Source organism: Chiloscyllium punctatum, chromosome 8 (genome assembly GCF_047496795.1).
Source record: "Chiloscyllium punctatum isolate Juve2018m chromosome 8, sChiPun1.3, whole genome shotgun sequence".
Taxonomy (NCBI): domain Eukaryota; kingdom Metazoa; phylum Chordata; class Chondrichthyes; order Orectolobiformes; family Hemiscylliidae; genus Chiloscyllium; species Chiloscyllium punctatum.
The window spans coordinates 125089900-125114209 of record NC_092746.1 but is presented as its reverse complement, the minus strand read 5'-3'; the positions used below and the strand labels follow the sequence as shown (position 1 = coordinate 125114209).

General features: G+C 45.5%; 2 protein-coding genes across 2 annotated transcripts in view; both read right to left on the bottom strand.

The window, feature by feature from the left end:
* Positions 1-12490, bottom strand: part of LOC140480291 (uncharacterized) — an 81290-nt gene extending 68800 nt beyond the window's left edge. Inside the window, exons 1-2 of the mRNA XM_072574995.1 lie at positions 12422-12490; positions 12191-12258 (exon numbers count right to left, since the gene is read on the bottom strand). Of these exons, the coding sequence (XP_072431096.1) occupies positions 12191-12258; positions 12422-12480 (127 nt within the window). The 5' untranslated portion in view covers positions 12481-12490. The remainder of the gene's footprint in view (positions 1-12190; positions 12259-12421) is intronic.
* LOC140480880 (uncharacterized) overlaps positions 11373-24310 on the bottom strand; it is a 284964-nt gene continuing 272026 nt past the window's right edge. The window contains exon 10 of the mRNA XM_072576428.1: positions 11373-12651. The gene's annotated coding sequence lies outside the window, so the exon portion shown is untranslated. The remainder of the gene's footprint in view (positions 12652-24310) is intronic.

The following is a 24310-nucleotide window of genomic DNA, read 5'->3' as shown; positions in this document are numbered from 1 at the left end:
GAGATGCACTCATCCAGGAAAGTGGAGAATATTCCATCACACTCCTGACTTGTGCTTTGTAGATGGTAGACAGGCTTTGGGGAGTCAGGAGGTGACTTAGTCACCGCAATATTCCAAGCCTCTGACCTATTCTTGAAGCCACTGTGTTTATGTGGTAAATCCAGTTGAGTTTCTGACCTGATCTTGTAGCCACGGTGTTTATGTCTCTCGTCCTGTTCAATTTCTGATCAATTGTAACACCAGTATATTGGAAGTGGGAGATTCACTGGTGATACACCACTGAATGTCAAGAGTGGTGGTTAAGTTGTCCCTTCTTGGTAATGGTCATAGACTGGCATTTGTGTGACACAAATATAATTTGCCAGTCATCAGCCCAAGCCTAGATATTGTCCAGAGCTTGTTGCATTAGAACATGGACTGCTTTTATACCTGAGGAATTGTGAATGGTGCTGAACATTGTGCCATCATCCGCGAACATGCCCACTTCTGACCTTATGATGGAAGGAATGTCATTGATGAAGCAGCTGAAGATGTTTGGGCCTAGGACACTACTCTGAAGACCTCCTGCAGAGATGCCCCAGAGCTGAGATGATTGACATCCAACAACCTCAACTATCTTCCCAACCCACATTCAACCATTACCATCAAGCCAAGAGATCAACTGGACACAGTCTTGGATGGCAGGATCAAATGAGTTCAGCTTACAAAACAACAACATGATGTCACAAATGCGTACCCCAACTCAAAGACGTAAGTTGTTGTAAGCAAATTGTTTCATGAGCATGTTTTGCTCTCATTGCCACTGAAATAACTCTATAGATTGGAATCAAGGCACATTGCCTGTGTTTCTTCTGGTGCTGGGCTTACAATGGTCTTCTTGAAGCAGGTGGGAACTTTAGATTGTTACAGGGAGAGATTAAAGATGGTTAGTTTGGGCCTTTAACTTTGTCCGGTATTGTCTCTTAGCACCTCTGATGGCCTTGCAGAGGTCATATCTGGATTTCCTATTAAGGTCTAAGTAAGAAACTCTGAAATATTTTAGCAGTATTTAGATATGCACTTCTGATGCCACAGACTCTTGGGTTAGGAGCCAAAGTCACCTTTAATTTACACATGGAAGGTACGTGAAACTGATCCAGCTCCCTCAGAGCCAGCTTTCAAAGTGAACAGGATGTCTGACACTCGCATTTTATCTGTCAGCCAGGGCTCCCTCATTGGACTAGATTAACAGCATTTTCTATGCAGTCTACCTGGCTGAACTCGTTACAATCACTACACCCTCCCCCTCTGAGTCGAGGACATAAGCCAGTTCTTTTTTTAGTAGCTCCTACTGGGGTGTTTTAGCACCAGATCAGATGCCTCCAACTCTGCCTCTGATAGGGGCAGTGTGAAATTCACGGTAGCTCACCTCTTGCTCCCAGAGAGCATGGGAAGAACATAGAACACTACAGCAGAGTACAGGCCCTTTGGCCCTCGAGAGGTTAATTCTCTTCTTCAGGCGGCAAAGGCATGGAAGCAGCGATATCCACTGTGTCTATCTCTGATCCTGAAGGATCTTCAATGCTTGACGGCGAGGGAGAACGGATTCCAGAACAGTCTGAAAGGCTATCGAGGAGCCAGATACATTTTGCTCCAGCAACATTTGCAAGTTTGCAGCTTTCATATGGTCAGTGTGCTTGTTCAGAACCGTCACATCTACCCAAACTTTATATATCACTGGACCTGACCTTGTATCAACCATACAGGGCCATTTCCACAGTTTTTACACCAAACTTCATCCCCTAAAGTAAACTGTCTCTGTCACTTGGCAGAGACTTATGTCCAACAATGCGGTTCCTGGTACTGTTTCAACCTCTCCCACAGGTCCAGAAAGGTCAGATTTGACCTGGTGCTGGGTCTTCTCCCCATTAGCAACCCTGCTGGAGCTATCCCTGTCGTTGTATGAGGGATGGTCCTATATTCAAACAAGATCTGGGACAGTTTGGTATCTAGTGAAGCTGGAGCCTGTTTCTTTAAGCTTGCCAGCAAGGTATGAGCTGCCCTTTCTGCCAGACCTTTGGATGATTGATGGTATATAGCTGTTCTTATATCTTGAAAACCATTCAACGTTAGGAAATACCCAAGTTCACTGTTCGCAAATGATGGCTAACACTTCTGGGAGTCTGTGTATTGCGAACAATTTGTGCAGTTTTTTCTATTGTCGTCCCCATGTTTAAAGAATGAACTCTATGCAAGTCCATCCACAATGAATAAGAACATTGAGCTCATGAAATGACCTGCATACGTGATGTGTAACCGGGTCTACGGTTTACCCAGCATTCCTACAAATTTAGGACAGCTGCTGGTGGTAAATGCTCTCCTTATTGGCACACTGGGCACTGCCCCACCAATGCAGCTATGTTTGGATCTAATCCTGGCTGCCAAGTTTAAGGTCATGCTAATTTTGGAAGCACCAGGATGTCCCTTGTGAATTTCAGCCAGTACCTGGCGGCAACCTTTGCTTGGGACAATCACTGTTCCTCCGCATAATAATGTCATCACTCTCTGTGATCTGGTCTCTCAAGGTCCTAAAAGGTTTCAATTCTTGTTCCAACAGCCCTTTGAGTTCCCTCATCACCACCAGGGATTTCAGTTTTGCAAGGACTGGATCTTTCTGTATCCAAATATTGTCAGCTGTGACTGGAAGCATATCCAGAAAATATAAAACTATTATTGACTCTTCCAGTGGCATTACCACCGAGGGTGTTTCTGCCAGCAGGAGGCGGCTTAATGCACCTGCATTTGCTACTTGGCTTTCCAGATCGTGTACCAACTTGTAATTCTACGAACTTAGCATTCAAGCTCACAGCTGAATTTGGCCTGAAATTATGCGCAGCACTGCCTTGTCTTCTCTAAATAGATCTAACAGGAGTATGTGGTCCGTTATTATTACAAATTTACACCCATAAAAGGTATAGTTGAAACTTCCTGGTTCCAAACATGCCTGCCAAACCTTCCTTCTCTATCTGACCGTATCTACGCTCTCCATTAGTCCTGGATTCATGTGCTATTGGGTGTTCCTTTCCATTAGGCTACCCATGAGCTAATACTACCCTGGTGTTACATGGGGAGGCATTACATGTCAATACCACATCTCACATAGGATCATAGTGTGCCAACATCTTAGAGGATGATAGCTGTTTCTTCACTCTGTGAAAGCTATGGCTTGGCTATGCAACCATTTCCAAGGCTCAACATTTTCCGAGATTTGATGGAAAGGTGCCAGGATGAAGAGGCCACGTTATGATTAGATTCCCTACAGTTGAAAAATGTGGGGCTGGAAAAGCGAAGCAGGCCATGCAGCATCCGAGGAGCAGGAGAATCGACGTTTCGGGCATAAGCCCTTCTTCGAGAATGAGGCTGGTGTGCCAAGCGGGTTGAGATAAAAGGTGGGGTGGGGGGGGGGGGGCGGATTTGGGGGAGGAGCACTGGGAATACGATAGTTGGAAGGAAATGAGAGTGAGAGGCCGGAGAGGGGGTGAGGGCGGAGAAGACAGGAAGAAGATTGCAGGTCAAGAGGGTGGTGCTGAATCAGGTGGGCGGAGGGGAAATGAGGAAGCTGGAGAAATCTACATACATCCCGTGTGGTTGGAGGGTTCCTAGGCGAAAGATGAGGCGCTCTTCCTCCAGGCATCGTGTGGCCAGGTCTGGCAATGGAGGAGGCTAAGGACCTACATGTCCTTGACGGAGTGGGAGGGGGAGTTAAAGCGTTCAGCCACAGGTTGGATTGGTTGGTGCGGGTGTCCCAAAGGTGTTTCCTGAAACGTTCCCCAAGTAGGCGGCCTGTCTCCCCAATGTAGAGGAGACCACATCGGGTGCAACGGATACAGTAAATGATGTGTGTGGAGGTGCAGGTGAATTTGCGATGGATATGGAAGGATCCCTTGGGGCCTTGGAGGGAGGTGAGGGGGGAGGTGTGGGTGCAAGTTTTGCACTTCTTGCAGTTGCAGGGGAAGGTGCCGGGAGTGGAGGTTGGGTTGGTGGGGGGTGTGGACCTGATGAGGGAGTCGCGGAGGGAATGGTCTCTCCGGAACGTTGATAGGGGTGAGGAGGGAAATATATCCCTGGTGGTGGGGTCTGTTTGGAGGTGGCAGAAATGACGGAGGATGATACGATGTATCCGGAGGTTGGTGGGGTGGAAGATGAGGACCAGTGGGGTTCTGTCCTGGTGGTGATTGGAGGGGCGGGGTTCAAGGGTGGAGTTGCGGGAAGTGGAGGAGATGCGGTGGAGAGCATCGTCAACCACGTCAGAGGGGAAATTGTGATCTTTGAAGAAGGAGGCCAGTTGGGCTGCTCGGTAGTGGAATTGGTCCTCCTGGGAGCAGTTGTGGTGGAGGCGAAGGAATTGGGAATATGGGATGGCGTTTTTATAGGGGACAGGGTGGGAGGAGGTGTAATCTAGGTAGCTGTGGGAGTCGGTCAGTTTGTAGTAAATGTCTGGTTGAGTCGATTGCCCGAGATAGAAATGGAGAGGTCTAGGAAGACGAGGGAGGAGTCTGAGACAGTCCAGGTAAATTTGAGGTCGGGGGTGGAAGGTGTTAGTAAAGTGGATGAACTGTTCAACCTCTTCGTGGGAGCACGAGGCAGCACCGATACAATCATCGATGTAGCTGAGGAAAAGGTGGGGGATGGTGCCAGTGTGGCTGTGGAAGATGGAGTGTTCCACATATCTGACGAAGAAGTAGGCATAGCTGGGGCCCATGCGGGTGCCCATGGCTACTCCTTTGGTTTGGAGGAAGTGGGAGGATTGGAAGGAGAAGTTGTTAAGAGTGAGGACCAGTTCAGTCAGTCAAAGGAGGGTATCAGTGGAGGGTTACTGGTTGGGTCGGCGGGAAAGGAAGAAGTGAAGGGTTTGGAGGCCTTCGTGATGGCGGATGAAAGTGTATAGGGACTGGATGTCCATCGTGAAGATAAGGCATTGGGGGCCAGGGAAGCAAAAATCATGGAGGAGGTGGAAGGCGTGGATTTTGTCCCAAACGTAGGTGGGGAGTTCTTGGACAAAGGGGGACAGGACAGTGTCGTGGTATGCAGAGATGAGTTTGGTGGGGTAGGAGCAGGCTGAGACAATGGGTCGGCCGGGGCAGTCGAGTTTGTGGATTTTGGGCAGGAGGTAGAAACGAGCGGATGCGGGGTTGTGGGACTATGAGGTTGGAGGCGGTGGATGGGAGATCCCCTGAGGTGATGAGGTTATGGATGGTCTGTGAGATGATAGTTTGGTGGTGGGAGGTGAGGTCATGGTCAAGGGGGCAGTAGGAGGAGGTGTCCGCAAGTTGGCGTCTAGCTTCAGTGGTGTAAAGCTCGGTGCACCAAACTACCACCGCGCCTCCCTTGTCTGCCGGTTTAATGGTGAGGTTGGGGTTGGAGCCAAGAGAGTGGAGGGCTCGGCGTTGTGAGGGTGAGAGGTTGGAGTGGGTGAGAGGGGTGGACAGGGTGAGGCGGTCAATGTCACGGCAGCAGTTGGATATGAAGAGATCAAGGCCAGCATGGGGTGTCCAGGTAGATGGGGTGTATTGGAGGTGGGAGAAGGGAGTCGTCAGAGGGTGGGCGAGAGTCCTGGTTAGAGAAGTAGGCATGGAGGCGAAGGCGGCGGAAGAAATGCTCGATGTCTAGCCGCGTGTCGAATTCATTGATTCATATGCCAAATTCCTTCCCCTCCGCCGCATCTGCTCCCAGGGGGACCAATTCCACTACTGAACAGCCGAAATGGCCTCCTTCTTTAAAGACCGCAATTTCCCCTCTGACGTGGTCGACAATGCTCTCCACTGCATCTCCTCCACTTCCCACACCTCTGCCCTTGAACCCCGCCCCTCCAATCGCCACCAGGACAGAACCCCACTGGTCCTCACCTACCATCCCACCAACTCCGGATACATCGTATCATCCTCCATTATTTCTGCCACCTCCAAACAAACCCCACCACCAGGGATATATTTCCCTCCCCACCCCTATCAGTGTTCCAGAGAGACCACTCCCTCCACGACTCCCTCATCAGGTCCACACCCCCCACCAACCCAAACTCCACTCCCGGCACCTTCCCCTGCAACCGCAAGAAGTGCAAAACTTGCACTTACACCTCCCCCCAAGACCCCAGTGGATCCTTCCATATCCGTCACAAATTCACCTGCACCTCCACACACATCACTTACTGTATCCACTGCACTTGATGTGGTCTCCTCTACACTAGGGAGACAGGCTGAGTATTTGCGGAAAGGTTTAGGGAACACCTCTGGGACACCCCCACCAACCAACCCAACCGCCCCGTGACTGAACACTTTAACTCCCCCTCCCACTCCGCCAAGGACATGCAGGTCCTTGGCCTCCTCCATCGCCGACCCTGGCCACACAACGCCTGGAGGAAGAGCGCCTCATCTTCCACCTAGGAACCCTCCAACCACACGGGATGAATGTAGATTTCTCCAGCTTCCTCATTTCCCCTCCGCCCACCTGATCTCAGTCCCAACCCCCGGATTTAGCACCACCCTCTTGACCTGCAATCTTCTTCCCGACCTCTCCGCCCTCACCCCTTCTCCGGCCTATCACCATCACCCTCACCCTCACCTCCTTCCACCTATCGTATTCCCAGCGCCCCTCCCCCAAACCCATGCTAATACATTGCCTGTAACACCATGCATCTTTGTCTAATGCAGCAGCCTCTTGTGCAGCACTCTGTCGAATGCCTTTTGGAAATCTAGGTACACCACATCTACTGGGTCCCCGTTGACTGTGCTCATAATGTCTTCATAGATCCCAGTAGATTAGTTAAGCATGACCTGCTCTTCATGAGCCCATGCTGTGTCTGCCCAACGGGATATTTTCAATCTAGATGACATGCTATTCTTGCGTAATAATAAATTCAAGCATTTTTCCCACTACAGATGTTAAGCTATAATTCCCCATCTTTTGTCGACTTCCTTTTTTAAACAATGGCATCACATTTGCTGTTTTCCAATCTACTGGAACTGCCCCAGAGTCCAGCGAATTTTGGAAAATTACCACAAGTGCATTCGCTATTTCTCCTGCCATCTCTTTTAGTACCCTGGGATGCATTCCATCAGGGCGAGGAGACTTGTCTATCTTTAGCTCCGTTAGCTTGACCAACATACCTCTTTTGTGATAATGGTGTTTCCAGGTCCTCACCTACCTTTTTCTCCTTGTCAATTACTGGCATGTTATTCATGTCTTCCAGTGTAAAGAGTGTCACAAAATACCTGTTTAATGCCTCAGCCACTTCCTCATATCCCATTTCTAAATCCCTTTTCTCATCCTCTAAAGGACCAATGATTACCTCAGCCGCTCATTTTGTTTTATATATTTATCGAAACCTTTGCTATCTGTCTTTACATGCTGAGTTGTTTACTCTCATAATCTAAATTATTTTTCTTTACAGCTTTTTTGTGGCTTTATGTTGACCTTAAAAGTTTTCCCAATCTTCTAGTTTCCCCACTGTTCTTTGCCACTTTGTACACTTTCCCTTTTAAGTTGATAGCCTCCCTTATTTCCTTAGACACCCATGGCAGATTACCCCCTTTCTTACAGTCCTTCCTTTCCACTGGTATATATTCTTGCTGAGCACTTTGTAAAATTGCTTTGGAAGTCCTCCACTGTTTATCAATTGTCCATCATTAAGTCTTTGCTTCTAGTCTACTTTAGCCAACTCCTCCCTCATCCTATTGTTTCCTTTGCTCACCTACCGGACCCTGGTATTGGACTTTATCTTCACACTTTCCATCTGTATTCTAAATTCAACCATACTGTGATCGCTCCTTCCAAGAGGACCCCTAACTATGTGGTCATTAATTATTCCTGTCTCATTACACAGGACCAGATCTAGGATAGCTTGATCCCTCGTCAGTCCAATACATTCTGTTCAAGAAAACTATTGTGGATATATTCAATGAATTCCTCCACAAAGCTAACCTGACCGACCTGAATCAACCAATCAACATGCCGATTAAAATCCCCCGTATAATTGTCGTAAAAGTTTTACAGTCATGAGTTGTTTTTGCTCATTGGCCACTCCAATGTGATATTATTATTTGGTGGCCTATAGACTATACCTGTCAACAACTTTTCCTTAGAATTTCTAATTTCCACCCAAATGAATTCAACCTTATTCTCCATTTCTCACCACTGTCCTGATGTTATCATTAAATATCAGAGCTACATCACCTCCCTTACCTTCCTGTCCATCCTTCTGAATAGTCTGATACCCCTAGATATTTAACTCCCAATCGTGACCATCCTGCAACCATGTCTCCATAATGCCTACTAAATCATACTCATTCATGATGATTTGTGTCGTTAACTTGTTTCAAATGCTATGAGCATTCAGGTAAAGTACCTTTATTGTAGTTTTTATACCCTCTTTATGAATTCTAACATCTCCATTAATAATATCTCCTGAGTTATCCTTCCTTTTAATTTCTTTCAGAGTCTGCCATGTATTTAAACACTCCTGCACATATGCTAACCTGATGCTTTCCTTCTATTTACCATCATACTTTCTGTTATTTTCCCCTTCCCTTCCCCCGATTCACTAGTTTTAATGTCCTAGTGACCACCCTCTTTATTCTTTTCGCTAGAACACTAGTTCCAGATTGATTCAGGTGGAGACCGTCCCATAGGTACAGATCCCTCCCATCTCAAGACTGATGCCAATGACCCATAAAATGGAACCTCTTTTTCCCCACACCAATCCTTTAGCCACATATTTACATCCCTAACTTTTTAGTCCCTAAGCCAATTTGCACGGGGCTTGGATTGTAATCCAGAGATTATAACCCTTGAGGATATGTTCTTTAATTTCATTCCCAGGGTTTAATAATCCCTAAACAGGTACTCCTTCTTACCCTTGTCCCGACATGAACCACAACAACTGGATTCTCCCTTTGCTTCTCCAATAGCCTTTCAAGCTGGTCAGAGATGTCCTACAGGTCAGGTAGCATCTGAGAAGCAGGAAAAATCAACGTTTCGGGCAAAAGCCCTTCATTAGGATTCCTGATGAAGGGCTTTTGCTCAAACCGTCGATCTTTCCTGCTCCTTTGATGCTACCTGACCTGCTGTGCTTTTCCAGCACCACTATAATCTTGACTCTAATCTCCAGCATCTGTAGTACCCATTTCTGCTGAGAGATGTCCTGCACCCTGGCACCGGGCAGGCAATGCATCATGAGAGACTCTCAATCCTGCTGACAAAATGTACTATCTATCCTCCTAATTATACAACCCCCTACAACTATCATTTGACTTTTTGCTCCCCCCTCTTAAATGGCCTCCTGTACCACAGTACCTTGGTCAGCTGGCTCATCCTCCCTGTAGCTCTGTTCCTCATTCACACTCTTCAAGGTGCCGGCGTCGGCGAGTGGACATCTGCAGACGAAGTGGGACTCATGACTCAGCAGTGGCCTGGCCTGGCAGCAAAACCAGGGACTCTTGGTTGGAGGGTGAGTGTGGGTTCAGCAGCATCAGCGACTTGGGCCCAATGGCAAAGAGGTGGTGCCTAACGTGGGGCGATTCCTATATTGGAGGGTCCGACGCAGGTGGCAGCGAGGCTGTGGAGGCTAGGTGTTGGTACGGAGTGGGTCGGAAATACTGACATTCTGAACTTGTACTTCTTTATTTTGTTAATTTATTCCTATGGCCTATAATGCTGGACCACTATATTTCTTCACTTTTTTTTATTTGATAAGAATTTGATCTTAAGTATCTAAGATGCCACTGTAAAGCGGTGACTGTCAACTTTTCACTGTACACATTTGAGTACATATGACATTAAAGCTAACTGAATTCAATTCAGCTATTTTTTAAATTGTAAAATATGCAGCCAATCTAGGTGAATCTTTCTCAACCAATTTTGCCCCATCAAGCTTGGACCCGAGCCTTTTACTTACTACTACAATCAGTGGTAACTGAACAAACTGCTGCACATCAGAGACCGGAACCGAAGTTGTACGTTAATCTGTAAAGGCTCCCCAGTATAGGTTCTCAGTCTAGCCGTGGTCTTGAGCAAAGTTAAGTGTTAGAGTCCAGAGTGTATTTTGTTAAAGACTGATTCTGCAATCACTGAAAACAGCCGTGCCGGTATTGACTACCATTAGAACCAGATGACCATTTAACCAGATATTTATTTTAATTGGCTCTGATTTTGATGTTGCTAAGTAATTTAACTGTTCCAAACCAGCTGCAGGTGGACTTTCTGGGGTGTGCACTCTCCTGGGTAATGGCCTATGAGTTCTCTCACTCAATTGAGGTCCACTGGAAAACTTCTGCTATCTTAAATCTGCATACCAGTAGTAACTGCAATGGCCTGGATCCTGATGAAAATTTGAAATGTTTTGCCGAAGCCTGGCTTTGTTTTCGGGTTTTGCAGAACCTCTGTTCAGGATATGTCCTGAGTCCAGCTATCCAATTGCCTGCACTCAGGTGGTATTCCCCGAGCTCACTCGCACTGGTAAGGGTGTGCACTTCCATCAAAATACACAGCAATTCATATTTTCCACTTGCCACATTTTCCAATGATAAAGCCATTTGTGAAATACCAAATAAAACCAATAGCATCTGAGAATTAGAGGAAGCTTGGGGTTGAAATATTCCTTAACTAAATCTGTCAACATTTGAAAGGTTTTAGTATCTGGTGCTTCCTAATAACCAAAAACGCTTCAGTTGCACAAGCTGCCTGGAGAATTACTCACGGCTTTTCATCTAACCCAGTGTCATTCACCTGGAAAAAATAACGCATTCTTTCCACAAACCAGACACAGTCTTCAACTGCAGGATCGAACAAGTCAAGCTTCCCAAATAACAGCATGATATCAGAAATGCTTACGCCAACTCAAAGATGACTATTGCAAATGAATTTATTCAGCAGCGTGCTTTGCTCTCATTGCCACTGAAATAGCTCCACAGAGGCTGGCATCTTGTCACCAATTCACCTTTTGTTTACACTTGGAGAGTCCTTGACACTGATCCAGTTGGATCAGAGCCATCTCTCAGAGTGAACAGGATATCTAACACTCATGTTCCTTTTTTTTTCTTTTTTTTCTTTTTTTTTCGTCATACACTGATCCAACTCCCAAGACAGGCAAAACACCCGAGTGGCCAGTGGCAAGCAGTGGCCCTTCAAACCAAAGGGCAATGCTGTGTGATCAAAACAGTGAAGGGGAGGGTAGGGAATCCCTTGTTTCTTTTTTTTTTTTTTTTTCTTCTTTTTTTTCTTCTTTTTTTTAATTTAACCCCCACACTACCGCACTAACTGCGGTAGTGCTTATTTTTCCCCAGCACCCATGGTGTGTGTGTGTAGGTGTGAGACACAGTGAAGGACACAAAGTGCACGAATCTTTATTCAATTTCCACCACCAGGAAGATAGGAAAACACCCGAGTGGCCAGTGACAAGCACTGCCCTTCACACCAAAGGGCAATGCTGTGTGATCAAAAAGGTGAAGGGGAGGGTAGGGATTAAATCAAAATAGAGTTGGACGGGGAAATAATGCACTCCACTCCCTGCGGCACCCACCTCTCCCTGAACGACTCCAGGGTGTTGGTGGACACCGCGTGCTCCTTCTCCAAGGACACCCGGGCTCTAACGTAACCCCGGAAGAGGGGCAGGCAGTCGGCCCTAACGACCCCCTCCACGGCCCGCTGTCTGGACCTGTTGATGGCCAGTTTGGCCAGGCCCAGGAGCAACACTCATGTTCTTATCTGTCAGCCAGGGCTCCCTGATTGGACCAGATTAACAGTTCAAATCGGGGAACTCATTTTCCATCTGGCTGTCCTCATTGCAATCACTACTGAACGGTCAAGCAAAATACTATGGTTCAGAAGCAGCAGACAAGCAAAGCACTGTAGTTTAAAGGTAGAAGTCAGGAAGGACACTAAATTTGGAACAAACAGTCCGGCAGGACAGTACTTTTTAGGAAAACGTGCAGGACTTTAAAAGATGGCCATTTCAGTTTTAGTAATGTCACTGGCTAGTAATCTTAGAGCCCCAGACTCATGTTCTGAAGGCTTGGGTTCAAATTCCACAATGGCAGACGGTGAAATTTGAGTTCAATAAAACCTCAGATTAAAAGCTAGCCTAAAGGCAAGCGGGTAGCCAACACTGATTGTTGTAAAAATCTATCTATTCTTTAAGAAAAACAATCTACATCCCTACCTGGAACTTGGTCTGGCTTACATATGAGTCCATGCCCACCTCTGATGCGGTTGCCTCTTAACTGCTCTCTGAAATGGCCAAGAAAACCAAAGATTTCAAGGTCAACTAGGGACAAACAACAAATGATGGCCTTGATACATTTATTCGTGGGCATTGACAAATGTTAAAAAGGACCCATAGGAAGGAGTGTCTCATATAAAGGGTGAATGCATCAGTCACCTTGCAAGCTACCTGTAAATGATGGCCAGCCAGCAACTCCAGCAGAGTTCAGTCACAGGTTCCCCGCACATCTAAAGCCTGCACCAACATTGTGCCTTGCTTCTCCAGAGGAAATGGCATTGAGGATGAAAGACTCTGGCCCTCTTCTGTCTGCGAAGCATTCTGGAAGTCCTTCATCATGGCAACAACCGAGATAATCACATCTGCTGTGGCTGTATCTTCCAGTCATGCTAGTAATGAACCTGGGTGGGGAACATAAGGAACAGAAGAGGTTATAGAATCATTTGGCTTAGAAACAGTATCTTTGGTCCAACCATTCCATGGCGACCAAAACCCCAAAATAAACTAGCAATGAGAACAGTGAAGAGTCACTTCCCTTGCAAATGACAGCGTAACGTGCTCCTTAAAAAGATGACAGAAATGGCATTCCACAAAGAATGACCAACTTGGCATGGTACATTATTTTGGTCAGTGCTCCACCACTAATGTCACAGAGAGTTAGAAGCACAGTATGTGTGCTGACTGACCATCAAAATCCTTCTCCCCGCCCCTATATCTGCTATGGGATGTATGACTGCTTAATAATCAGGTGGAGAGATAATCAGTTCTCTGCCCCTTTGCAGTTGAGGATATCTTCCCTAATATGTATGCACTGTGGCCGTTGGTTGTCTATGATTGCTATCTGAAATTAGCAGGGGGCAATGGCAGGGGCAATATTGGCCAGTAACCAGCATTTGAAACCCACAATCTTGTACTCCTCTCACATGTATACTGACACAATTGTAAATTATGTGAAGCTCTGTAGGTGGGTGGTGGATGCAATTGTTCCTTGTAGGGGCTCCTGTTGTGCAAAAATGGACCTTGTGGTTTTGGCTATTGAACTCACATTGACTCTGCCCACACCACGCTTGGTCCCAGCAGCTTCAAGCAATCGGTTAATCATGAAGGTAATACAGGTGACGTTGGTCAGGTGGTGCCTCCAAACTTCCACGCTACTTTCTGTTTAGCAATCCCTGGATGACCTATCAGGACTGAACCCTCACAGGTGCCCACCCATCAACTTAAATTGAGACTCCAACTGTCCTCCTTACCCCCTGAACCCAGTCACTACAGCTCGGTGATGCCCACCATCATGCTGCACAGTCCCCTATTGAGGAGGTTGTGATGGTGGCCACCAATCACACAGCCCTCACCCCACCACCCAGGTCTCTGCATCCCATGTCCTCACAGCCTCTTGCCCATTTACATAATCAAGAGTACCTCCCTGTCACTATATTTGTGCCCAACAGCATTGATTCCCTCCACCTCCCTTCAGTTACACATCCCACAATTCCCCCTCCTCCATGTTCATTCTACTGATCCACAAGACTGATCATGGACCACTCTGCAGGCTCTACTGAAATATAACCTTGACTGTGACGGTTCTAAGGAGACAACTCATCATGGCCAAATCCTGTTCTGTATGAGGACAATGATCTTGACTGACTGTACCAGATTGCCTGACTACCAGCAAACCCACTTGACTCCAGTGAGGTGTCCTTCTTTCAACTTGGAGAGATGACCATTTGGTTGAGGGATGTGCAGTGTGTTTGCTGTACAGGCAGCTGGCATATGCTCCATGTGTGAGATTAACATAATAGTGCACCGTGCAACAATATGTCCACCTACTTCAATTGACCACTGCTATGGCTTCCCGATGAAGGGCTTATGCCCGAAATGTTGATTCTCCTGTTCCTTGGATGCTGCCTGACCTGCTGTGCTTTTCAATCACCTCACTCACAACTCCAATCTCTAACATTTGCAGTCCTCACTTTCTACCACTGCTATACCTTGACAAGTTACTGGGTTTGTGTTTGTGCTGGCAAAGGCAAGGCAAGACAGAAGTACAGTCACAGTCGTACACAATTGAATCGGGCCCTTCAGCCCATCACTTCTCTGCCAATGTGCAGGCTAGGTGGTTTAACCATGGCAAATGGGGGATTGAGGGAATAGATTGGGGGTGCTGGGTCAGTGCACACTGGATGAACTGAATGGTCTCTTTCTGCATTGTATGGATTCTATGATTGTATGAACCAATAAACACAAAACTACAATAATCTCATTTATCTTCATTTGGACCATAGTCTACTAAGCCCCAGCAACTTAAGTGCTCATCTAGATGCTTAGAGTTATGGGGATGTACAGCAAAGAAACAGACCCTTCAGACCACTCATCCATGCGGACCAGATATCCTAAACTAATCTTCTTAAATGTTACACGAGTATCTGCCTCCACCATCTTCTCATGCAGCACATTCCATATTTCTAGTACCCTCCGGGTAAAAAAAAATCTTTCTCAGATCTTCTTTAGACAACATGCTACAACTCTAAACATGTGCCATTGCTCTGGCCAATTTACAAGCAGATGAATAATAACCTGGAGCCTTAGACCATCCTGCTCACTATCAACAACACTACCATCTCCAAATTCAATGATAATACCTTCTACATGCACATCCAAGACAACTTAAGGTTTTATCAGTCTAAAAGAAAGGTGGCTTCTCAGCTCAGACAATGCATTAAAGGTATGAGGTTAGAGTCTGTCTGTATCCCAACCTTGGTTCTATTTTTAAAGTGGGAATTTATAAAATGTCACATGGATGAATGCCTACAGATCATAAAGCGTTTAGACAGAGTAAAGCATATAAGGTAGAATCAAATTACTGCAGATGCTAGAATCTGTACTGAAAACAGAAAATGCTGGCGATCACAGTGGGTCAGGCCTAGTCCATGGGGAGAGACTCTTCATCAGGGCTAATGTGGCATATAAGATTATGGCTGCTCAGGAGGTGCTTAAAAGCAAAATCAATTTCTAAGCTCTACTAAGGTAGTCTTATTTGGAGACACTTTTCCAACATCCTGCCTAATTACTCAGAGGTGGTTTCCTTTATCAGTAATGCAATACCCCACCTTGCTTACTCCACCTCTCCATCCTGTCTGCAACTTCTGTGCCTGGAACATTGAGCCCTGTCCTTCCTTCAACTATGTCTCAGCAATTGCAACAATATCATATCTCCACATGCTGACCAATGTTCTCAGTTCATCCACCTTAGCAGTTAGGCTCCTTGCATAGAAATACAGACAATTTAGCTTTCTCACTCTCCCTTGCGTCATTTTCCACCCATGTCTTCCACCTCCTGTATTTCCCTGTCTCTCCTTCAATATCTAATTGGACTTTGCTCCTGACATTACATCTACACTAAGCCCTAGCCCCTTGCCAAATCAATTAAAACCTTCCAAGCCAATCCACCCAAAAGGAAATTGAACCATTCTGATTCAGCTGCAACCCATCCTGCTTGTAGATGTCCCATCTACCCTAGAAATGGTCTCAATGATCCAGAAAGTCCTCCCTTCTAAACCATCCCTTTAGCCATGCATTTATCTGATACATGTTCCTACTCCTGAACTTGTAGCATATGGCACTGGAATTAATCCAGAGATTACAACTTTAGTGGTCTAGGGATTACAACTTTAGTAGTCTTCCTCTTTACTCTAGTACCTAACTCTCTAAACTCCTGCTGCAGTTCCTTATTTCTTTTTTTACCCATGTCGTTAGTACCAAAGAATGCCCTGCAGCCACTCTGAGACATTCCTGATCCTGGCACCGGGAGGCAACTTACAATTTGAGAGTCTTGTTTGCTATCACATACACACCTGTCAATTACACTTCCAATTGAGTCCCCTATCACTAAAGGACTCCCAGTCTTGTTCCTCCCCTGCCGTGCAGTAGAGCCAACCATGGTGTAACAAACTTGACGATTCTCGCTTTCCCCTGAGAGGCCACCCCTCTAAAGGTATCCAAAACTGTATATCTGTTTTAGAGGCGGATAGTCACAGGGAATTTCTACACTGTCTGCACATGCTTATTAGACTCCCTGGTGGTTACCCAATGCTTTTATATCAGTATAATCCTTACCTGTCGTGTGACCAACTCACTAAACATGCTATCCATGACATCCTCAGCATCACAGATGCTCCACAGTGAGTCCAGCCACGCTGCAGGTCTTTACACTCCCACCCAGTATTACCTACGCAGTCTCTAAAGCTGTAAGCAGCCAATCCATTTGCCCTATGTCACTTTTTGAATCATGATTTCACCTCAGAAGCTCTGCCTCTGGATTCATCTTCTATTCACCTCAGATTCACTCATCTCTGGCTCTTGCTGTTCACCCCCAGATTCAATCCGCTGCCTCTCCTGTTATTCACCCCCAGGTTCATTCCTCTCCCTCTCCCACCATTCACCCCCAGCTTCACTCCTCTCCATCTGTCCAATTCACACACCCCCCCCCCCCCTCCCAGTTCACTCCTCTCCCTTTCCCACCATTCACTTCTCCTCTTATCCTGCTATTCATCCCCTCCTCTGCCGCTCTATCTGCCAATCCTGCTCAAACCGAACTTAATCCAGGCCCTGACATGGAGAAAGGTTTTCTCACATGATGCTTCCAGCTTTCTTACCATCACCACATCATTTGGGGCCTTATAAATTACCACCCTCGCCATTTCATAGAATATAGAAATACGTATCAAACAGAGAAACATACATCATTGTTTCACTTTAGAATTCAAGTTTCCAAACAATAGTACATCATGAAGATTCATTACAGGAGAATTGTGAAAATTAGAAGCAACAGTGAAGAACTGTGCTCTACTCTGGGGCAGCATTTCCACTTCTGAAACTACAACTTCCACCTCCTAGGAGGGCAACAATAGCATCTATATGGGAACACCAACACCTGCAAGGCACACACACTGGTGACTTGTAATTATTTACTCCAATTCCTTCAGTGTTGCTGGGTCAAAATCCCTCCCTCATAGAACTGTGGCTGCCCCCATATCCCAGGGGTTGCAGCAATTAGAGATAGAGAATAAATACTGGCCTAGACAGAGAAGTCCACATCTCATGACAAATGGAAAAGAGGCAGAACACTGCAGTTTGGAGTGAACAGGCAAGCAGGGTACTGGAGTTTGGAGGTGGCAATCAATCAGAGTGCTGAAGTTTACAGACAACTTTCAAGGAAAACAATGCAATTTGGTGGCAGCAGTTTATCAAAACATTGTAGTTAGAAAGCAGCAGTCAGACTGTAAATAGATGAAAGTGGCAGTTCAACAAAACATTGTAGTTTGGAGGGCACAATCAAGCAGAATACAGTAAATTGACAGCAACAGACAAGCAAAGTATTTTCATGGCATCAGCTGATACCAACTTTGCTGGATTGCTTTCTATTTCTGGTCTTCAGCTGGAAGCCATCATGCCTCACAAAATTAACTGGACAGCTGTCATGAAATTATATACTGAATGATTGCGTGGAAACACCATTTTCTTCCAATACCACTGCCTGAACCTGCAGCTTTGTCACTAAAATCCAGCCAAAGATTACAAATCCACTTTGCTCAAACACTGTATGCATTACACTTGCCTGTGGAAAATGCATCATATTTAGTTTGATTACCTGCGCAATTTGTTAAAACTCAGGCTGGAGGAATGCACCATTTTCCGAGCAAGTTGTGTCTGCATAACTTTGAGGACAACTGCGCATGATTAGTGATGTGACACCATGTGTTAGAACAACAGTGTTTTATTATTTTATTATTTAGATTTCAAGTGCACCAAATTGCACTGGTCTCCTTCACTGCAAACCTTAACATTCTGTCTGAGTACCACCTCCATGATCTACTGACCAAACTTATAATAAACATAATTGTGGGTCAATTGGAAAAATAACATAGAATCATAAGGCCATAAGACCATGAGACATAGGAGTAGAAATTACACCATTTGGCTGATCAAGTCCACTCCACCATTCAATCATGGCTGATAGGTTTTTCAACCCCATAACCTTTGATCCCCTTGGCAATCAAGAACTTATCTATCTCTGTTTTAATTGGACGGCACGGTGGCTCAGTGGTTAGCACTGCTGCCTCACAGCATCAGGATCCCAGCTTCGATTCCAGCCTCGGGCGACTGTCTGTGTGGAGTTTACACATTCACCCCGTGTCAGTGCGGGTTACCTCCGGCTGCTCCGGTTTCCTCCCACAGTCCAAAGATATGCAGGTCAGGTGAATTGGCCATGCTAAATTGCCCATAGTGTTAAGTGCATTAGCCAGAGGGAAATGGGACTAGGTGGGTTATCCTTCGGAGGGTCGGTGTGGACTTGTTGGGCCGAGGGGCCTGATTCCACACTGTAGGGAATCTAATCTAATCTCGATTCTAAATATACTCAATGATCTGGCCTCCATAGCCTTCTGCTGCAATTAATTCCATAGATTCACCACTCTCTGGCTAAAGAAGTTTCTCCTTATCTCCGTTCTAAAAGGTCTTCCCTTTACTCTAAGACTGTGCCCTTCTCTCCTCATCTCTCGTGGCAATGGAAACATCTTCCCAACATCCACTCTGTCCAGTATTCTGAAAGCTTCAATCAGATCCCCTCCCTTATCCTTCTAAACTCCAGAGAGCATAGGCCCAGAGTCCTCAAGTGTTCCTTATATGTTAAGACTTTCATTCCTGATATCTTTCTCGTGAAGCTGGTGCCAGGATCAAGGATGTTTCAGAGAGGGTGCAGAATGTTCTCAAGGGGAAGAGGGGCCAGCAACAGGTCATTGTCCACACTGGAACCAAAGACATAGGAAGGGAAAAGGTTGAGATTCTGAAGAGAGATTACAGAGAGTTAGGCAGAAATTTAAAAAGGAAGCCCTCGAGAATAGTAATATCTAGATTAATCCCGGTGCTATATGCCAGAGAGGGCAGGAATAGGAGCATAGAGCAGATGAATGCATGGCTGAGGAGCTGGTGTATGGGAGAAGGATTCACATTTTTGGACCTTTGGAATCTCTTTTGGAGTAGAAGTGACCTGCACAAGAAGGACGATTTCCACCTAAATTGGAAGGGGATCAATATAATGGCAGGGAGATTTGATAGAGTTGCTCAGGAGGATTTAAACTAGTAAGGTGGGGGGGTTGGGACCCAGGGAGATAGTGAGGAAAGAGATCAATCTGAGACTGGTACAGTTGAGAACAGATGTGAGTCGAACAGTCAGGGCAGGCAGGGACAAGTTAGGACTAATAAATTAAACTGCATTTATTTCAATGCAAGGGGTCTAACAGGGAAGGCAGATGAACTCAGGGCATGGTTAAGAACATGGGAATGGGATATCATAACAATTACAGGAACATGGCTCAGGGATGGGCAGGTCTGGCAGCTTAATGTTCCAGGATACAAATGCTTCAGGAAGGATAGAAAGGGAGGCAAGAGAGGAGGGGGAGTGGCGTTTTTGATAAGGGGTAGCATTACAGCTGTGCTGAGGGAGGATATTCCTGGAAATACACCCAGGGAAGTTATTTGGGTGGAACTGAAAAATAAGAAAGGGATGATCACCTTATTGGGATTGTATTATAGACCCCCTAATAGACAGAGGGAAATTGAGAAACAAACTTGTAAGGAGATCTCAGCTATCTGTAAGAATAATAGGGTGGTTATGGTAGGGGATTTTAATTTTCCAAACATAGACTGGGACTGCCATAGTGTTAAGGGTTTAGATGAAGAGGAATTTGTTAAGTGCGTACAAGAAAATTTTCTGATTCAGTATGTGCATGTACCTACTAGAGAAGGTGCAAAACTTGACCTACTCTTGGGAAATAAGGCAGGGCAGGTGACTGAGGTGTCAGTGGGAGAGCACTTTAGGGCCAGCGACCATAATTCTATTAGATTTAAAATAATGATGGAAAAGGATAGACCAGATCTAAAAGTTGAAGTTCTAAATTGGAGAAAGGCCAATTTTGACGGTATTAGGCGAGAACTTTCAAAAGCTGATTAGGTCAAATGCTTGCAGGTAAAGGGACGGCTGGAAAATGGGAAGGCTACAGAAATGAGATAACAAGAATCCACAGAAAGTATATTCTTGTTTGGGTGAAAGGAAAGGCTGGTAGGTATAGGGAATGCTGGATGACTAAAGAAATTGAGGGTTTTGTTAAGAAAAAGAAGGAAGCATATGTAAGGTATAGACAGGATAGATCGAGTGAATCCTTAGAAGAGTATAAAGGCAGTAGGAGTATATTTGAGAGGGAAATCAGGAGGGCAAGCAGGGGACATGAAATAGCTTTGACAAATAGAATTAAGGAGAATCCAAAGGGTATTTACAAATACATTAAGGACAAAAGGGAAACGAGGGAGAGAATAGGACACCTCAAAGATCAGCAAGGCGCCTTTGTGTGGAGCCACAGAAAATGGAGGAGATACTAAACTAGTATTTTGCATCAGTATTTACTGTGGAAAAGGATATGGAAGATATAGAAAATAGGAAAATAGATGGTGACACCTTGCAAAATGTCCATATTACATAGGAGGAAGTGCTGGATGTCTTGAAACGTGTTAAGGTGTATAAATCCCCAGGACCTGATCAGGTGTACCCTAGAACTCTGTGGGAAACTAGAGAAGTGATTGCTGGGCCCCTTGCTGAGTTATTTGTATCATTGATAGTCACAGGTGAGGTGCCAGAAGACTGGAGGTTGGCAAACGTGGTGCCATTCTTTTTGAAGGATTTTAAGGACAAGCCAGGGAACCATACACCAGTGAGCCTGACCTCGGTGGTGGGCAAGTTGTTGGAGGGAATCCTGAGGGACAGGATGTACATGTATTTGGAAAGGCAAGGACTGATTCGGGATAGTCAACATGGCTTTGTGCATGGGAAATCATGTCTCACAAACTTGATTTGAGTTTTTTGAGGAAGTAACAAAGAGGATTGATGAGGGCAGAGCAGGAGATGTGATTTATATGGACTTCAGGTGGGCGTTCGACAAGGTTCCCCACGGGAGATTGATTAGCAAGATTAGATCTCACGGAATAAAGGGAGAACTATCCATTTGGATACAAAACTGGTTCAAAGGTAGAAAACAGAGGGTGGTGGTGGAGGGTTGTTTATCAGACTGGAGGCTTGTGACCAGTAGAGTGCCACAAGGATTGGTGCTGGATCCTCTACCTTTATAACCTTCTCTGGACCCACTCCAGGGCCAATATATCTTTTCTGAATTATGAGGCCCAAAATTGCTCACAATACTCCAAATGTGGTCTGACCAAAGCCTTATAAAGCCTGAGAAGTACATCCCTGCTTTTTCATTCTAGTCCTCCCGCAATGAATGACAATACTGTATTTGCTTTCCATAACTAGCAACTCAGCTTGCAAGTTTACCTGAAGAGAAACTTTGACTAGGACTCCCAAGTTCCTTTGCACTTCAGATTTCTGAATTTTCTCCCCACTTAGAAAATAGTGCCTCTATTCTTCCTAACCTAGTGCATTACCTCACACGTTGCTATGTTGTATTTCACCTGCCACCTCTTTGCCCACTCTCCTACCCTGTCTAAATCATTCTGCAGTCTCCCCACCTCCTCAATACTACCTGCCCCTCCACCTATCTTTGTATCATCTGCAAACTGAGCTAGAATGCCCTTAGTTCCTTCACCCAGATCATTAATGTATAAAGGGAAACGTTGTGGTCACAACACCAACCCCGTGGAACAACATTCGTGACAGGCTTCCATCCTGAGAAGGGCCTTTTTATCCCTACTCTCTGCTTTCTGCCAGACAGCCAATCTTCTATTCTTGGTAGTATCTGACCTGTAACACCATGGACCCTCATTTTACTCAACAGCCTCCTGTGCAATGCCTTACCAAAGGCCTTGTGGAAGCCCAGACGAATAACATCCATTGGCTCTCCTTGATCTAGGCTGTCATTATCTTCACAAAGAATTCTAACAGATGTGTCAGGCATGACCTCCCCTTGATGAAACCATGCTGGCTTTGCTCTATTATAGCATATGCTTCCTAGTATTCAGAAATCTCACTTTTCACAATGGACTCCAAAATTTTACCAACAACTGAGGTCAGGCTATTCTCCCTATAATTTCCCATCTTTTGCCTTGCTCCCTTCTTAAACGGGTGGTGATACTTGTGATTTTTCAGTCCTCTGGGACCCTCCCTGACTCCAATGATACCTGAAAGATCACTACTAAAGCCTCTGCTATCTCTTCAGCTAACTCCTTCAGAACTATACAGTATATATCTGGTCCAGGCGATTTATCCATTTTCAGACATTTCAGTTTTTCTAGTCATAGAGATGTACACATGGAAACAGATACTTGGGTCCAACTTATCCATGCCGACCAGATATCCTAAATTAATCTTGTCCCATTTGTCAGCATTTGGCCCATGTCCCTCTAAACCCTCCCTATTCACATACACATCTAGATTCCTTTTAAATATTGTAATTGTACCAGCCTCCACCACTTCCTCTGGCAGTTTATTCTATATATGCACCACCCTCTGCACCAAAATGTTGCCCTTAGATGCCTTTTAAATCTTTCTCCTCTCACCTTAAACCTGTGCCATCTAGTTTTCAACTCCCCCACCCCAGGGCTATTTACCCTATCCACGACCGTCATGATTTTATAAACCTCTATAAGGTCACCCCTCAGTTTCTGACACTCCAGGGAAAATAGCCCCAAATTAGAGGGGCGCTGGAAAAGCACAGCAGGTCGGACAGCATCCGAGGAGCTGGAAAATCATGGAGGTGGGGCTGGGGAGAAGGTAGCCAAGAGTACATTAGGTGGATGGGGTTGGGGATGAAGGTGATAGGTCGGAGAGGAGGGTGGAGTGGATAGGTAGGAAGGAAGATTGGCAGGTAGGACAGGTCATGAGGATGGTGCTGAAACTAGACTAGCTTTCACCAGTTTCCTCATTTCCCCTCCCCCCACCTTACCCCAGTTCCAACCTGCCAGCTCAGCATCATCCTCATGACCTGTCCTACCTGCCAATCTTCCTTCCCACCTATTCACTCCACCCTCCTCTCCGACCTATCATTTTCATCCCCACCTCCAAACACCTACTGCACTCTTAGCTACCTTCTCCCCAACCCCACCTCCCTCCCATTTATCTCTCCACTCCAGAGGTTCCCTGCTTTATTCCTGATGAAGGACTTTTTGCCTGAAACGTCGATTTTCCTGCTCCACAGCCTGACCTGCTGTGCTTTTCCAGCACCACTCTAATCTTGACTCTGATCTCCAGTATCTGCAGTCCTCACTTTTGCCTGGAAAATGGCCCCAACCTATTCAGCTTTTCCCTATTGCTCAAACCCTCCAACCTTGGCAACATCCTTGTAAATCTTTTCTGAACCCTTTCAAGAGTACATCTTTCCCAAAACAGGGAGACCAGACTTGTATGCAGTATTCCAAAAGTGGCCTAACCAATGTCCTGTACAGCTGCAACTTGACCTCCCAATTCCTAAACTTAATGCACTGACCAATAAAGGCAAGCATACCAAACGCCTACTTCACTATCCTGTCTACCTGCAACTCCATTTTCGAAGAACTATGAACCTGCACTCCAAGGTATCTTTGCTCAGCAACACACCAAAGACTATACCATGTATATTTTCAATAAAGCTGAAATAATTGGTTAACATACACAGTCAATAATATTGAAGTATAAATATTAATCCCTCTAAATATCCCCAAACACATGTACATAACATATACACACAAACTCTTCAGCAAAAGTGAAAAGAAAGATTTCTCCACAGATTTCTCCATTGACCAAAGTATTTTTGTTTGAAGAAAGATTTCTCCACAGAAATCTTCCTGCAAACAAAAATACTTTGGTCAATGGGTTATTCTTGAAGTCAAAATAATAAAATATAGGAATAGGAAGTTGTTCTGCTATTCTAACACATGTCATCATGCACATTGTCTCCAAAGTTGTGCAGACAAAACTTGCTCAGAAAATAAAATCTTGAGGTGTACAAATTAAAAATCACACAATACCAAGTTATAGTCCAACCGATTTATTTGGAAGTACTAGCTTTCAGACCGCTGCTC